Here is an 18,497-nt window from a genome sequence, read left to right as displayed (position 1 = left end):
TGTAAGTGCAAGTGTCTTCGCTTAATAACAGAGTTGGCATACTAGTCAGTCTTTGTTCTAATAATCTATTTACATGACAACACTTGCAATAAAAAAGTGAATATACTGTAAACTGTAAATAAGAAAATTCATAAAGCAGACTTCTCAAGTTGGTAAAAGCTATTTTAGTAACCAAAACTCAAAATTTCAGTAGCAACTGACTATTTTCAGTAGTAACGTGTAACAAGACTGCGTCCAACTTTGGACCACAATGCATCACATTAGAAGCTTACTGTAATCTAGTTTTTTAACAAACGGAAAACTAATAAACCTCCATATTTAATAAATTCATTTATTAAACCAGATAGGCCTATGTTAAAATAAGAATTCTTCATTTCGCATACATATATTCAAATCTAAATTTACTTACTAAAAACAATGGCGGATCCAGTAGCAACAACCCCCTCCCACCCTCACAATCATTTTGATACTAATTTTTTTAAATTTCAATGCATGTCAGTTTTATGTGTTAGCTGTTGAAAAATTATAGATCCAACCCTGAAAAATACCTGATACCAGTTGTTTCAAATCGCGCTATGAATTATTATTTTTCAACTAAAATTCCTCAACATAGATCAATGGAATTAATGGTCAATGAGTAAAAAATAAAAAATAAAATATATAAAATAATATAAAAATAGATAAATATTAATAGTGTGGAAAATGGTAATAATCATTGCCTTTCAATTTATTTAACTTTGTGTTAGTTTATGGTAGTTGTATTAGTATATATCAGTATATATATGCCCTGTATGTATAGTACTAACCTGTTATCCAGGCTAAATAAATTATAAATACAAATAGGCCTACTATAATATAATCATAATAATTATTTTTATTATATGATTATTATTTATCATTCTTGGAATCTGTAATAGCGTCTCAAGCCTGGCTTGACTCAACGCAACGCGGGTGAGATTTCAAGCCAGACTCGAAATTCTGGGTCGATCACACTAGTTGGATTGACCTCCAAATTATGAAAGTCGAAACAGCAGAGCCGTAAAGTACGGAAGCACCTAAGTGCCATTCGATCACATTACGAAAATCTCACCCGCGGTGAGTCAAGTCAGGCTTGAAACTCTAGTGTGACCGTAGCCAATATGTATAATCTTTAGTAAATGATGCAGATGTAAGCATACAAACTTGCCAGAGGCATAATCAAGGTCATGGAATGGTTGTGTGCGTTGCTGGCGTGTCATGTTTCGTCGACGATCGATCGTTTTTCGTGTACGTGCTCACTTTGTGGGTTTTTCTATTGAGAATAATTGTGTTTTTTATAATTATGATGGGCGAAATTATAATTTTTGTAGAAATGGAATATTTCCGTAGTATTGTCTTCATTTCAAATTCCGTAAGTCCGTAATTCGGCCAAATTTCCGTAGAAAATGGCAGCAACTACAGACAATCCGTAGCACTTGAGAAGTCTGATAACTGAGGCGTTACTGGCACTTTGTATAACGTAGTACTGTTTTAAATGGGCATGCCTCAAAAGTATAGTCGAAAAACTTGACACTAATAATTACGATTGAGGAAACTCATTCTCGATCTATATTTTGGTCGGATTGTAAAGAGTGTTTCTCACATAGCCACAATATTGGTCCATAGCATTTAATAGCTTTAGAAAGCATTGAAATAGCATCGATATAGCTGGTAGCATGAAATAGCTTTATGAAGCATATTAAACTAGCATATATCTATAGCTGGTAGCATAAAATAGCTTTATTGAGGAATTGACTGCCACCCAGGTCAAACTGTCACTACAGCAGGGTTGCCGCCAAACGAAGAATTCAAGCAAGGCCCGGCCTTGCTTTAGATCCTCCATGCTTAGATTATGCCTAGAGGCTTCAGTTTCAGTCCTTGCTTGATTGGCTATAGATAAATGACATCACTCTTTACTGCGTGCATAGAGAAAATATTTTGTCTATGCTGAGTGGAACCATACGCCATATTTTATCGATGACAGTACTAAATACAGCATTGTACTTTTTGATCTAATTACCCAGTAGGCCTACATCCCCGGTATTCAACCCCGGGCCCGCGGGCCAAATCCGGCCCGCCAAAGATTTTGATACGGCCCGCGCAACATCGCTAAAAATAAATCATTTTTCTGGCCGACATTTTTCTGTTTTTCTGTTTATTGAAACACCACCTAGGCACCCCTACTCTAGCATTGTTTACAGAGAGTGTGGTACTGACATGGGGTGGAGTAGACTTACCAATACTGTATTAAGTGGGGTGCTGACATGATGCGATGTCTATAAATTTGCAGCACCAGCAGGCTTGGGGGCATTTATATTTTTTGAGTCTGAAAGTGCCATTTCCTGTGGAATCTAGAGGTACCTATGTTAAAAAAATTTGCTCACCTCAACCTTAACCACTTGAGTGGATATTTTTCTGATATAAAAAATTTCTAGTGGCAGGGTACGAGAACATGGAGTGCAAGTGTTTTTTGTTTGTTTTTTTCAAAATTCTAAAATGAAATGGAGAAGAAAAGAAAATTATATTCAAATATTCTAAGATTGTCATTTCCGACCATCTAGAGGTGCCAAGTTTTTCCCTGGGTCCTTCTATTTTAAAACCACCGCTATAAAAGAAAATGGGTGGGGTTGATATAGACAAAAATGGAAGTACACAAGTTATGTCGGCCCGCTGCTGGTCTAAACAGATAGGAACTGCCCCCCCCCCCACCCACCCAACTTAAAAAGGTTGAATACCCGGGGCCTAAATCGTTCGCCCACCGCTCATCGTGGGTGATCTGCAATGCTAGTCTTGAAAGATGATGTCACTCACATTCTTGAACATTCCTTATAGCAAATTGAAGTAAAAATACGGTACCGTATTTCTAGCCACGAAGATATTCATATCAAACTGTAACTCTTTCAATTTCGAGAATAAATAAATAGAGTTCAAAGTGAAATGAATGAATGAATTTCTATTAATTATCTTAGGCCTGCTCTCCCTCTTGTGAAAAATATTGAGCTGCACGCACGCTTGTTTGCGGTTGGAGTATGCACATAATTTTAAGTGGTTCACATTGAAAATTAACTGTTTTGACTGGTCAATGTAGTAGCTGTCTCTTATACACATCTAGATGTGTATAAGAGACAGCACCCACCCAACTTAAAAAGGTTGAATACCCGGGGCCTAAATCGTTCGCCCACCGCTCATCGTGGGTGATCTGCAATGCTAGTCTTGAAAGATGATGTCACTCACATTCTTGAACATTCCTTATAGCAAATTGAAGTAAAAATACGGTACCGTATTTCTAGCCACGAAGATATTCATATCAAACTGTAACTCTTTCAATTTCGAGAATAAATAAATAGAGTTCAAAGTGAAATGAATGAATGAATTTCTATTAATTATCTTAGGCCTGCTCTCCCTCTTGTGAAAAATATTGAGCTGCACGCACGCTTGTTTGCGGTTGGAGTATGCACATAATTTTAAGTGGTTCACATTGAAAATTAACTGTTTTGACTGGTCAATGTAGTAGCTTTGCTGGCGTTTACTTAAGGTTTTTTAAGACTACTGACCAATCAGAGCGAATACGCTCATGCCCACGCAAGTTTACATGCTACGTTGTTAAAGGCCCATGAATGAATGAATTAATGTAGACTTAAATTTTATTATTACGTACAACTTTATAAAACCACTAAATATAAACAAAAGTTGGGTGCAGAAAAACGTTAGTTTACGTAATGACAACAAGGTATACATACTGATACTTTAGTTAGTACTGAGAGAAGGAGTGCTAAACAAGCAAGGTACACCCTCACTCGTTGGCCGCCGAATCTTTTCCTCAAATACTCAGGCATTGTGTAAATCTGAAATTTAACCAAATATATAGGCCTATCAGTATCAAACTTTCTTTCACTCTACAGAATTTCCTAGATGATCTTTACTAAATATACACATAATGCCTAGTTATTTCGTAGTTGTTCAAAAGGATATCTTCCTTGTAGATGGGTTAGTTGTCGTATTACATTTGGTTGTTTTTTAATAAATTCCAAACTAAACTTAAGTCTGGTTTCCTTAAAATCGCTACACTGCCGCTACAGTTTTTCAGTGCAACTGTTGAACTGCGCGATCGGAAAGGCACCCCAATTCGACCGATGAATCAGCATCACCGATAGCGTGTAGCGTTTGTATGGAAATAAAGCTTGATTAATAGTTTCCTGCACTAGTGCATTTTTCGTGCTACTCCCAAAACAAACTCAAGAAAATAATTTAAATATGAGGTTTATTTGGCCATTAAAAAAAATTAATACACAAATATTTTTTGTTGATCTGTGACTTACGTTTGTTTACTCCATTACAAAAGACGTCTCTCCATTTGCGATAAATATAGAGAATATATAAGTAGGCCTATATATCCAGATTACTGTTTAGTGGTTGTAAAAAGAAACTTAATCCTCACTCATTGTGTGTGTAGTATTAACCATGGTATTTCTTATGTCAATGTACTTACCCCTGATGATATATACACTGGCAGGAAAATCCAGCCAAGTAGCAACAGTATAAACATTGCCTGCAACGAAGAACAAACATACCCGTACTTAAAACTGGTTTTATAGCACTTGGTTCAACCAGCTCCATGGTTCAACCATAAATCAAGGGTCGATTTATGACGGAATAGGGGTTGAGAGTGAGAGAAGTTTACACATCCAGCTACCTTTATATTCTTACATAAAAGGCATGTAAAAATCAGATTGTCTCTGTTTTAAATTAAAATAAAAAAAACTGTAGACCTATTCAATAAATGTTTTTTTATCAAAAAGGTCATTAATTTACATTTCAATGAAACCTGGCGTAAAAAAAAACTATAAAGTTTCAGAGATTAATTAAAATTTATACCGAAGTCAGCAGCCAGGCCTACTACAGGTAGTATTATTTAATGACCTCTGTTAATTATAGTTTGAATTATGATGCAGTGAATTAGCTCTTGGTATGCCCTCTCAACAATAGGCATTGAAGATAGAACCGTGATATAGCATTAATACATACGTACGTCGTTGTAACACAACACAACGTGTCTTATATATTATCGACTTGTTGGATAAGTTAAAACAACTATAGCCTGGTTCTCACGAGAGCCCTAGTAACCGGATCGGGAGCTAACCGTTAGCGCTAACCGTTAGCACCTGCGTGAGAACGCCCGATCGGTTAGCGCCAACCGTTAGCAGTATTCGGATACCGCTAACGGTTAGCAAGCACTATCGGTTAGCAAGTTGAGCATGTTTCTATCATCAACCAATCACACGTACGCGTTTACAATTTATAGTTTCTTATTGGCCAGTGATTCGATGATCATATTTTTGGTATCCGGATCGGGATTTTCTCGGACGCACGGCAGCTAAAGTTAGCAGGATCCGGATCCTGCTAACCGTTAGCAGCCGTGTAAGAACATAGCCAAGAATTGGTTAATTGTAGTTAGTATAAAACACGAATAGACCACTTTTCTTAATAAGCTCTGTCCACACTCTTTCTTTGACAAAAAAAAACAAACAAAAAACTGTTGTATGCCCTTATAGTCATGATGTGGCTATAAATGATCATGAGGTGATGTCATCATGACCATATTTAGGCATGTCAAATGTTTTGTCAAATAAAATTGGACAGTATGAACAGGGCTGAATGAATATCTTACATTGAATTCGAAAGAACCAACAGCAATGCCAGATGCAGCCCCCGTACCTGCCAAGCCGATGAAATGCCCGCTTCCAATGTTACTAGCAAACAACGAGGCTCCAACTGGCCACCATAAGATACTCTTTCCTGCCAGGAAATAGCCTTTTAAGGTGGCTCGACTGGATTGAAACGATGCCTAGAAAACAAATATATATGTAACAGATATCACGGATTAATGGCTATCATTGCTTTTAGAATGTTACTTAATGAGGAAATGTGCAATAAATAGCTCAATAAAACATTAAATAACTTAACTGTTATGAACATCTAATTCTGAGACATACATGAAAACAATATAGTTTCCAAAAATTTACTTGTTTTCTTTCCAATGAAACTAGCAGTGGCGTAAATACCGGCGTTCAGTGAACCCGGGCCCCCATGGCTTAGGGCCCTCACTATAACTTCGATTGGATCGGTCAATTAATATTTTTAGTTCAATGGCTGGGGCGGGGTTGTTCCATGTTTGTCCGACAGGTAAAGGAGAACTAGGCCTACCGATTTTTACGTTCGTGGCTCACGACGAAAATAAAAACCATTCAATTTTTTCTATATCTAATAAAACCCCTGATTTTTCCCGGGGCTTTTGTCCCGCACCCGCACCAGCTTAGACTCACTTCACTATAACTTGCATTAGTAACTTGCATTAGTATTTCCATCACTCAAACCATAGCACCGCCTATGTCAACATTTTTACCATCATCTGTCATCATCGTCGTCGTCATCATAGGCCTAATTGTTATCGTCATCGTCGTCATTCCACCATCGACTCATCATCATCATCACCATCATTATTATTCATTATTTGCATCTAGGTAAACAGACTGTTTCCGTGGAGGATCTAAGCTGGACCCCTTGTAGAAATGTACCTCATTTTAACATTGAGCCTCGGCCCAAAGTTGACTCCCCTGATTTTTATTGCTCTATTACGTATATCTCTATGACCTGGTAGATCTGTCCAAGGGCGTGTTTGAAAGTGTGGCGGGGCGAGGGGGGGGGGTGGCAAATTGCAAAATGAGGATCTTAGGCTGTAGGAGCAAGCCCTGGCTAGGGGACCAGCTGGGGTGGGGGAGAAGCCCCCCGGAAGCTCGGGTGTTCTAGCCTATTGTAAGTCATCTAATTGATTTTTAAGTAATAAAATTAACTATTAACATTTATCAATATACTTACATTGGTGGATCCAGGGATTTGAAATAGCGGGGGCCCAGGGAATAACTTTCACAAGTGGGGGTCTAGACCACCTCAGCCAAACCATGGTTGGGGCTGAGGTATATAATATAATTTTCTTTTTGTTTTACTTTGAATATTTATGTAGGGGCCGACTGGGCCCCCTTGAATCTGCCACTGAAATATTCATCATAAGAAGTGTTCAATTTATCAGTAATCATAATCATAGGCCCGTTTATAATATATTTGTGATAATTTAACGTTCATACAAATAATGATTTATTATCTACTGATTAGCTTGTGACGTATTTGAGCCTTAAGAAACAAATAAAATAAATTTAAAACAGTCACTCTAATCTAGTCTCTTTGCATGTACAGTACTTTTTAAAAATCAATCAACAGCTTTTTCTTTTTCTCCTCTTTTTGTATTGCGACTACACTATATTGTGATTGGAAATGCTACCGTCTAATTTACGATCTACGGTAACAGGACTAGGGAGATAGGAAGCCCGCATAAAACATTAGCATTTTAATTCACAAACACAACGTGTCATCGGCTGTATATAAGGGCTATATAAAATTCAATTGACTAACTAGGATTCTAAATATGCAGAAATTAAAACACTAGCACGGGTCTTAATAACGCTCGCGCTTTTGATTCAATTGGAATTGGCGCCTTATAAATGTTTGGGTATTAAATGTTTGAGTATTAATAATATAAAAAATAAATAAATTGTTTATAGCAGAAATTGTGCACTTTCGAGTTTGTAAGATGCCGGCCTCATAGGTTTACACGCTTCCAATTTTAACGTGTACATTTGTTTCACAATAAATTGAGTCTCTGGAAACTGGTTAATTAAAAAATTGAGTGGTTACTGAGATACGACGTAGTACAAACAATTGGGTTGTTTTTTTCACTCGGTTTTAATCCGGAAATATCCACCTGTAAACAGAGCACAAATGAACAGACAAAATTCGTAACGGTTTCATCTTTCCACTCGGTTTGAAAAGTTGGGTCTTTAGAAAACTTGTAAATGGGGGGGGGGGGCACACCAATCGACGCCCATGGAGGAGTACCTATCATAGTCTGCCATAGATAAACCATTGACTAAATAATAAACATTATATCAGTAGTCTATTATTCGAAACTGTAACGTATTCACTTATTGTAGGCCTAATTCAAAATACAATCAGTAGGTTTATCAGATAATACATAGCATATTGTAACATGTGTACTCATAACACATTTTTTATGGTACACCTGTTGTATATATACAATTTAAATATAATTGACCTATGTGGCTTATTCGATTGGTTCATTTAGTTGAGTACGAATTTTCGTTGAGTATTATTCGACTGGTTCGTAAATAGGCTTCGTCGTTGACAACGAAAATTAACGTAAACCAGAGTGCATTAATCCTCGTTAAGTTACTCACGTGACCAAAACAAACATGACCGACTGGTGAGTTTAGAAACAACATTTGTGTTAATATGATTTAGATTAAATTTCAGAAAATAAAAATTATAGTATTTAGGCCTACCCACATGAAGTCAAAAAATAATCGTAGGCCAACAGAATTCAAAAACTGGATGAAAATATTTTTTTTAAATAAAAACCCCATAACGCCACAAGCTGAAGCAATCTTGATTACACAGCGTGTATCGCGGTAACTATGCAGCCATTTTGTTTTGTCGAGTATTTACAAGTTTTCTATTCGACTGGCCGTCTTCGTTAAAGTAGGATTTTACCGCTGCGCAGGTGGGCGTGGTTTAACGAAGAACGACCAGTCGAATACGGCCATACTTATAGTTCGTATTTCTTGCAGTTTATTTATTCATGGAGGAATCATCTCATTTCATTTAGACAGAGACAAAAAAAAAGGTTTTTTTTATTTCATAAAAATCAGCTACCGTTAAATTACAATAGCCCTTTCCAGTGTGTCAATCAATCTCTGACTAATCAGAAGAAAGCAAAGTGGGCGTGGTCGAGCTTCAATTAATAGGTTCCAAAAGTGGTCCTGGGGGTGAAGCCCCCGAAAATTTTGACAATTCAGGGGTTTCAAAGGCTTATTAAATCGATATTAGAGTCCACCCCCTGTCGCCACCCCTGGTGGGGTTCAGGTGCCTGGGGCCACGGTGGCAGTTTTTGTGTTTAATGGGTCTATAATAATGTTATAAAAGCAGTTTGGCCTATGTTTTGAAAAAGATCTATGTAATGAAAAGGTGGTAATATAATAAAATTAGAAATTATTTTCTGAGATGTGGCAGGGGTTCGCTAGAAAACAGGGGGGTTCGCTAGAAAAGGGGGGTTCGCCCGAACCATAAAAACCCCCCCTGGCTACGGGCCTGTATTTCTTGCAGTTTATTTATTCATGGAGGAATCATCTCATTTCATTTAGACAGAGACAAAAAAAAAGGTTTTTTTTATTTCATAAAAATCAGCTACCGTTAAATTACAATAGCCCTTTCCAGTGTGTCAATCAATCTCTGACTAATCAGAACAGAACTAGGAATACACGCGCGTCTTAAGGGCAACTCAGACAGCGTCGGCCGACGCAGCCCGACCCGATTTATCGTCGGGGACAGTCTTAAGCCGTCGTGAGAAATATTAAACATGTTTAATATTCTACTACGCGACTACCCCCGACGCACACCATCGCTGTCTGAGTTGGCCTTTACACAGACCCGACGCGACAACAAATCGCGTCGGGCTGCGTCCGCCGACGCTGTCTAAGTTGGCCTTTACAAACACACGTGTTGTCCCACAAAACGCGTGTGTTTGTGTATTTTTTTAACCATGGAGGTATTTAAAACTTGGCTTATTCGACTGGTTCATTTCGTTGAGTACGAATTTTCGTTGAGTATTATTTTCATTCGACTGGTTCGTAAAATAGACGTCGAAAATTAACGTAACCAGAATGCGTTTATCAGCGTTAAGATATGCACGTGACCAAAAAATGGCCATTGCTCAGTTTAGCAACAATGAAGTCAAAAAATAATAATTGTGGGCTAACAGAATTCAAAAACTGGATGAAAACATTTTTTTACGAAAAACCCATACTGCCACAATCTGAGGCAGCCTTGATTACGCAGCTTGTATCACGGTAACTATGCAGCCATTATTTGTGTTTTGTCGAGTATTTTCCAGTTTTCGATTCCACTGTTCGTCTTCGTTAAGTAGGATTATACCGCTGTGGGCGTGTTTTAACGAAGAACGACCAGTCGAATACGGCCATTGTCGTCTTGTCGGATCTTAGCAACAATATCCAAGGGGCGGAACTTAGCGAAAAAGTCCATTGACCTTAAGGAAACATCATAATTATGCCAGAGGTTGGGTCAGGAGTGATATACTAAGATCGGGGTGGTGGGAACCAATATGTAAATTTCCTTCCTACAAAAATATATTTTGAACAGTTAATTGCTGTTCTACAAAGGTCCTGCATGATGTCTCCTAACGCCAAAGATCTTATAAACACAAGATAGCGTTCTCCGCGATTTACGCGTGCAAATTCTGTAATAAGGCATGAATGGCGCTCTCTTGCTAAAATTTAATTGGAAACTTTTGAACCTTGACCGACGCTTCTATTTGTTACGCGTAAATCGCGGAGAACGCTAGCTTGTGTTTATAAGATCTTTGCCTAACGCTCTCTTTGAAATGTTGGGTTTTTTTTTAGAATACTGTAAGTCAGGTGTGTACACTGGACCGCCATTTAATGTCCATAAAATGATAAAAGTTGGTTCTACCAACCGAACCCTAGGCGAGGAGCAGTTCGAAGCGGTTTGTAACTATACAAAGTTTATATATAATTGAAAGCTAATAATTTACAAATGTATCATGTGATGTCATATAAGTTATGGATTAAATTTGTATGTTAAAAATGATTAGATGTCAGGAAATACATTTTTTGAAGATTCTCGATATAATTAATTATCGCTTAATGCACATAGGCCTAATAATCGATGTGTCTACTATTTGTATTCCAATAATGAGTTTGACCCTTGTACTTCACGCGATTCCTAAATTACGTTCCCCAAAAAAAGCAAAATATTTACATTAAAACATAATGTATTGCCACATATTATGTGCGTGTGTTAATGATATACATAGGCCTATCTATCTTACATGATCTTTATCAGTCCTGCAATTATAGAGTAAGGTATCAGCCCCATAAGTTCACAAAAACTATGTATTTTTATTGCTCATGACTCATTATTAGAAGGGGATAATAATATGTGAAAAGAAGTACCGTCGCAAGATGTTTGTGTTGTTATCCATTACTATCCTTTTGTAAATAGCCTACAATAAAATACTTGTTGAGAGTGTTTGGTATCTACTGTTTGATCATTTGTTTCAATATTATAATCACTACAAAGTGGACTTCAAAAAAATTAGACGAAAAATTTCTGATAGGCCTAGATGTCATATCAAAAATAGGCCTAGTAGGCCTACTGTATTTGATTTTCTGTCTGCTTATTGCGGTCTTTGATTAACAATGTAAAAACACGTAAAAGTTCATTTCTTCGTTATCATGAGATAAGAGTCCGTCCTTATTACCGGGTAGGCCTACGTCTTCCTTCCCTATACAGTATGTCGCTTTTTGGTGATCCAACGCGCTCAGTCATGCGTGACGTCAACTACGCGCAATTTTGCGTTTTTACATTATCGATCATATCAGCCTAACCAATTGCCATTTCGAAATCGTATTAAGTGGGCATTAACTTCAGGTTAATGTTGAATATAATGTACCGAAATTTTACGCGTGCGCCAAAATTTCTGCTTGAAATGCTTGAAATCACTTTTTGACTAAATTAGAGCACGTTTTAGGCCATTCTTAAGCCCTGTTCGCACTGGATTTAAAAAATGGTAAATTTAACCAGGGTAACCAAAGTCATGGGTACATTTCACCATTGTTCGCACTTGGATTATTCACGCGGTTAGTTTTACCATAGTTTTACCAAGATTTAACCTTGTGTATAAAAAATATTATTGCGGGCACTAGTTTGTGACTTCAACTTCCGGTTTTGTTGAGCGGTGTCAACATGGAAGAAGATTTAACCGTGTTGCACGTTCGGATTGGACTTCTTGACCAGCGTGATTAGTTTAACCGAGACCGTGGTAAGTTTACTGGGCAGGCTGAGGTCGGTAAAATTAACCATTCGGCTTAGTGACCCCCAATTTTTATTACATATTCTGAAAGCACGTGAGTTATAGATATGATCTTATAGATCATTATGGATGATCGGAGATTGTGACATCATCATATTGCCATCTGAATTCAAAAATGTGAATTTTTATATATGGTACGGTAAATATTATGAATGATAATAAGTCCCTCACCAACAGGCGTTTGACGATGATACATATATCTCATATCATGAGTGAACATTTCGTGACATTACCATGCGCACGTGCGTCATGACGTGCGCGTACGCATGAGTAAATCTTTTAAAATGCTTCAATTTCTTTAAAAAAAAAACTGAATTAGCATGTTAAAATAGAATATAAAAATATATAAATAAAACAATATATAATTGAGCATGGATAATTATTTAGATCATTAAAAATTAAAACAAACAATTACATTTATTAAGATCCGCGTATCAGCGTACATGGAACGCACTTCCTGCTGATTTGCGAGAAGCGGTGTCGGCACCTCTCCAAACGTCGGCTTATAAAACATTTTCTGAATAGAGCTGTTGTTTTGGCCTTCACTTGTTTCTATCTGTTTTTCTTTTGAAATTTAAGTATTTAGAGCGCCATATACGCATGTCGAAATAAGTAAAATAGTGCATGCAAATACATAGTACTATCATTGAATATAATGTCGGGCGAGTTGGTTATAGACCTAGCGAAATGATGGGTATCTTTTGATGTAATTACTTACGTGCGTGGCTCTAGTGCCGATGGAATTTAAAAATAATGACTACAATGCATAGGAATAAAAAAAAACATGCATGAAATAACAATAATCTTTAAGTTGCTCGCCATCAATTTCTTTTAGAAGTGTTGACATCGGTCGAGAGTGACCTTTGAATTCTGTAGTTGACTGGATACGCTTGGATACAGATTTTAGTAGTTGGCCTAAGGCTATGTTCATACACGCGGGGTAAGACTGGCGTGGCTTACGCCAGGCGTAAGCTAATCCACGGATTAAAGTGTTCACACAAACGGCGTTCGTTAAACTAGCAGTAATATATAGGCCTATGTGGAATAGTTTTCAGTTTTAAATAATGTACGTGTTAACATGTACGGGTTAAATGCACAACAAAGAAAATACAGGTTTTTATCAATAGGTGTCTGAGAAGAATTCTTAGAATATGGTGGCCTGAAAAAAATAAAGAACGAAATTTCTGGGAAAGGACAGGTGAAGAGCTAGTAGAAATTAAAATCCGTAGGAGAAAATGGGGATGGATTGGCCATACAACGCAAACCTAGCAACAACATCATTAGAAAAAAAGCTTAGGCCTACGTCTACATGGAATAAAAGAAAAAGAATACATGGAGAGATCTTGAAAATAAGTGAATCAGGATACAGTCTTCAGATGGTCAGAGTTGGAAAGAATTGCCCAGAACCGTGTGAGGTGGAAAGTAGTTGATGGGCCTGTGATAAGGCTCAAGTAGTAAGTAAGTTGAATACGTACGTGCCATTTTTGTGACTTTTGAAGACAGCAAGTTACGGTATGACTATGATATAAAGCGTCTCCGATTGGTGTATTAAAACGTCGGTGCCTGGTGGCGTAAGAATTTCGGTTAGGCCTTAGCCCAGGCCTAGCTTATCCGCTTTTAGCCAGGCATTGGGTCTTAAAAAATAAAGTCTATCACAAAATAATCAACTTTTCTGAGCAACAAGGGAAGCAACATTATTCGTCTGCCACTTCCAAAACCTTGCATACCAAAACTTTAGGCCATGCCAAAATCTGATTTTGAGAAGCAAGGGAGAAGTAAACGGAAGGCCGAAAAACACGGAATGAATGGTTATTACGGATAGCAGCTAAACGTATGCATTCGCGTGCGAAATATCCCTAGGCCTATTATTAATACTCCTGGTATGAAGGTTGAGAATATAAAAATACAATAGGCATACTGTATATAAATTCTCGAAAGAAAAAGACAGAAAATGTTTAACCTCGTGTTCCTCTTGTACCTAAAATGATCAATTTCCGCTTTTAATAAATTTGAGAGGATACCCTTGACCTCTTTTATAGATGTACCTACCACACGGAAAACTTAAGACAACTTTTATATAAGCACACAGACCCTGTATGAAATAACCAAATCTTGTTCGTGGCACTCATCCATCACGCATGACAAAAAATGTGCGGCTGTTTTAACCATGCCTTCATTTAATCATTTTTTGATCCAGTAAATGTGATATACCAACTGCCAGATCTTTAATAATAAAGGCTTCCAACTATAAAGTTGTACTTCACAAGGAATGTGCCGTACAAACTGGACTGAATTAAGTGTTATTTAAATTAATTAATAGATCAAAATTAATGACAGAAAATTTGCCTTAATTTGATAATTTTTGATCCAGTAAAAGTGATATGCGAATAAAACCGCATCTTTAAAGGCTTCCATACGGTTATTCAAAGCGCAAAACTTACCCATATTCCGACTAATAACACAAATAAAAAATATACAACGACTATGACAATATCCCATCCGTTTAGCTTTGCGTACTCCACCATCGTGTACGATACTACAAGTACAAAACACGACCTCGACCTGTCCTTGTAAAATCTTTTTAGCGCCAGAGACGCAACGTGCCCTCTCAAATATGTTTATAATAAATCAATGCTAATAGTCAACACACCCACGGGTTAGTCCATTGCAACAGAGGTAAACAGGGGTGATTCGTAAGGTTTCTCTCTATATTTTGATTCGCTGTAATGTTTGATGTTTTAATGTGTTGCTGAATTTGGGGTTGGGTAAACCAGCTTTGCTACAGTGATTTTGTTCACTCTGGTTGTCCCTGGTCTCCCCAAATTTCAGTTTTGTTGTTGTTGTTATTGTAAATGACCAAATAAATAATGAAATGAAATGAAAACTAATTTGCTTCAAACTATTATAAATCAATATAGTATATGATAACAAAAAAACTACCTCGTTGCTTTTTATTATTTTTTTCTGCGTTTTGTCAATAAACGATTTTTTAATAGCTTATTTTGAGCCAGTTTCGGCTTCGAAGCTCCGCCTACCGAACCTAATGTTGACCTTTAACCGATGTGACGCAAAAGTCGTAATTGTTATTTTGGCCGACTCGACGACTGCTGTATAGTGTAAACGACCTTAATAGGAAGAGTCTTTTGTTACCAAACAATGCCACGTTTCATAACCATTCGAACGATGTTAGCAAGCATCAGTTCCCAAAAGACGAAATTTTAATAAAAAGTGGACCGAAGCCGTATCAAAAACCAGATTACAGTACAATTTAGTGTTGTGCAGGGTCGAAGCGGCCTAGTCGATACAATTTGTGCACACAGTATGCAAGATGTTGTGTATGTTAAGCCTGTTTTCCACTTGGCGAATTTATTCGTGCGAATCAAAGCGTCGGTTGGCTTCCTCAGCTCTGATTGGTTGCGCATTTTTTCGCTCTCGCAAAAACTCCGATAGAAATGTGAATGCGCATGCGCATGAACCGAGGCTTTCGATTCGCGCGAATATAGTGCAAAACCCGGCTTTATACTACGGAAGCCCGTTAGTGCCGCCAGTTTAGATAGATAATAAGTGGCGGCCGCCACGTAATTATCTGGCGGCCGCCACATAAAATTAAAATTAAATACGGTACGGTAGCATTTATAAGCATCGTAGTAGGCCTAGCTGGTCATTAGCTATAGCTTATAGCAGTCGAATGTAGGTAAAAATGGCCCCAGTAAAAATAGCCCCAAATGATAAGTAGGTAAAAATGGCCCCAATGAAAACATTCAGTAATAGAAATGATATCTTTCGTTTAATCTTCAAATATTTAAATACTAGCTGTAAAATGCATGAATTGAGTCAATAACAAATACACTTACACAACAGATGCAAATAATGTACCGGTACTGAGAGATTAACGGAAACAATGGCCATTGAATAACATTTTTTGATAGTAGAAATAAGTTTTAAAAACGTTATTCCACTAACAAAGTGGAATGGCATACATACAGTACTTCAACTACCAAAATATGAAACTCATAGATAACCACAAAATACACTTTCGTTAAGTATCAAATGAAATAACTATTTAGATGTTATAAACAGTGCAAATAAACAATAGTTAAGCATGTGGATCAATTGTATGTTTGAATCACAAGTTCATGTATTGGAAAAGGGAGAGGCTTACTTTCTAACAAACTTAGCAATAAATGTTCTGCTTAGAGTTACTTCAAAGAAGTATTTGTTAATCAAATATTGTTTTTAAAGTAAACTTAATAATTAGGAATAGGCCTACATTTATTTAAGCAACTTATTTAATTGCATACTTGGTTTTTACTCCCCGCCAACTAAATTTAAGTGCCTAAAACTATACGGTAATGTAAACTGAGATACTATATATACATATGTAAATATGGCAATCATGCTAAGAAATAAAATGGCGTGTAATTGTGAGGGTAGGGTAATTATGGTAGAATTAAATGGTACCGGTATTTCTAAATCCCACAAACCTCCCAAAACACACTGTAGAAAACCAAACAATTCAATTTTGATTGACTCACTTGGTATATCAATAAGAAAATTAAATATTCATAAGAACCTATTTTTTGGTTAAAATTTTGATTTTTTTTTTGGTGAAAATACACCACAAACCTCCAAACACACTGCGAACCCCAACCAAACCCTTTAATTACGATTGTAGAACTCTCTTTTTCTATAAAAAAAAAAAATAATAATTTGATGTTCATAACTCATTGTTTGTAGGGTTTACCAATACCCGGATTGAATTTCTGGAAAATTTTGATTCCGCTTCCGCGAAATTGGCCACAAATAAATTATTTTAGTATTAATAAATGCATGATTTATGTTGATTTATGGATTATGTTGTTGCTATTTTTTTAACATTTAAATGGGAAAAAAATAAAAAGTGTTATTCATGGCTTTTTTCTATCTTTGAATATTTTATCATTGAATATGTAATTCCTGCAAAAAGTAAGATGTAAATGGCAATTTATTTGATGTTAGATTCCTTTTTAAAAACTAAATTATTTCAGTTAAAAAAATGCATATAATGATTTTTAAAAAATAATTTTTAATACAGAATTTTATTATTGGGGCCATTTTTACCTACCTGTCATTTGGGGCCATTTTTACCTGGGCCATTTTTACCGGGGCCATTTTTTCCGGGGCCATTTTTTCCGGGGCCATTCTTACCGTACACCATAGCAGTCATATAGTCACTTCATAAAATATATCAATATCTTTGCTGTAGCACATCAACTGTTTTATATGTTCTATATTTGCTGTTTAGTCATTGTGAAATTGTCTGTTATAGCTGCGTTAGATATTAAAGCATATTTAAGTCAGGCTCCGGAGGAAAAAAAATGTTTTGATATGTTGTAGAACTGATTTTTCTAAGACAGAAAAAAGTAGTTTGATCAAAAACGGAGCAACGGTGAATGATATACAGATTTTTAAATATTTAAAAACTGGGGGAAAAAGGTGTAAAAATGGGCGGCTCACGTCCCTTTTTCCCCCAGTTTTAAATATTCAAAAATCTGTATCTCGTTCACCGTTCCCCAGTTTTTCGTCAAACAACTTTTTTCTGTCTTAAATCAGGGCATTAAATAGTGATTAAAAGCATACTAGTAGCTGGTTACTAGCTATACCTTATAATGGCAGTCATATAGCACCCATTAAAAAAATATTAGCAATCACAGGGTTAAGTATTAAATAGCGATTAAAAGAATATTCGTAGCTGTTATAATAGCTTTAGTTTATAATATCAGTCATATAGCACCCATTTCACAAAATATAACATCAAGGAAATGAATGTCATTAAATAGGCTTTTGCGACGATAGGCTTTAGGGATAAGCATGTCAGCCATTTTACCATGTTGAACTGTGTCCGATAATTAATTGGCGGCCGCCACCGTATTTGACAGACTGTCACGCTAAAATTGATAGAGCCAAAAAAGGTTCAGCGAACAGATCTTAGCCGTCAAAGTCGGTCCGCCGGACTACTTTTGGCCGCTGTCGGTCCACCGTGTCGATTTTAGCGGGTGTCCGTCAGTCCGTACCCAAACAAACCCGTCTTTTTCTTTTCCTCTGGGCCTATTCTTTATTAGTGTCCTTTTTTTCTCTTTTCTCCTATTTTTCAATTTTATTTTTAGAATTTTTATTTTTAATTTTCTTTTGCATTTGGGCCTATATATATATTTTAGATTACTAATGTTAGGCCTACGTATAGCGAAGAAGTTGTAATTTTAGATTATTATTGTTAGGGCTACGTATAGCGATGATGTAATTTTAGATTATTATTGTTAGCAGGCCCGTAGCCCTGTCTCTTATACACATCTAGATGTGTATAAGAGACAGCATCATTACAACATAATAATAATAATAATAATAATAATAATAATAATAATAATAATAATAATAATAATAATAATAATAATAATAATTA

At 36.5% G+C, this 18,497-nt stretch overlaps 1 protein-coding gene across 1 annotated transcript in view; it reads right to left on the bottom strand.

The window, feature by feature from the left end:
* Positions 1 to 14,677, bottom strand: part of LOC117124516 (sodium/glucose cotransporter 4-like) — a 30,051-nt gene extending 15,374 nt beyond the window's left edge. The window contains exons 1-4 of the mRNA XM_033270755.1: positions 14,500 to 14,677; positions 5,687 to 5,863; positions 4,508 to 4,567; positions 3,759 to 3,863 (exon numbers count right to left, since the gene is read on the bottom strand). Of these exons, the coding sequence (XP_033126646.1) occupies positions 3,759 to 3,863; positions 4,508 to 4,567; positions 5,687 to 5,863; positions 14,500 to 14,583 (426 nt within the window). The 5' untranslated portion in view covers positions 14,584 to 14,677. The remainder of the gene's footprint in view (positions 1 to 3,758; positions 3,864 to 4,507; positions 4,568 to 5,686; positions 5,864 to 14,499) is intronic.
* Between the last annotated feature and the right edge of the window lie 3,820 nt (positions 14,678 to 18,497).

The sequence above is a fragment of the Anneissia japonica genome, unplaced genomic scaffold (assembly GCF_011630105.1).
Source record: "Anneissia japonica isolate Jap-2015-1 unplaced genomic scaffold, ASM1163010v1 scaffold287833_len2544123_cov190, whole genome shotgun sequence".
Taxonomy (NCBI): Eukaryota; Metazoa; Echinodermata; class Crinoidea; order Comatulida; family Comatulidae; genus Anneissia; species Anneissia japonica.
Note: the sequence above shows the minus strand (reverse complement) of the source record. Positions and strands in the feature narration are given on the sequence as shown.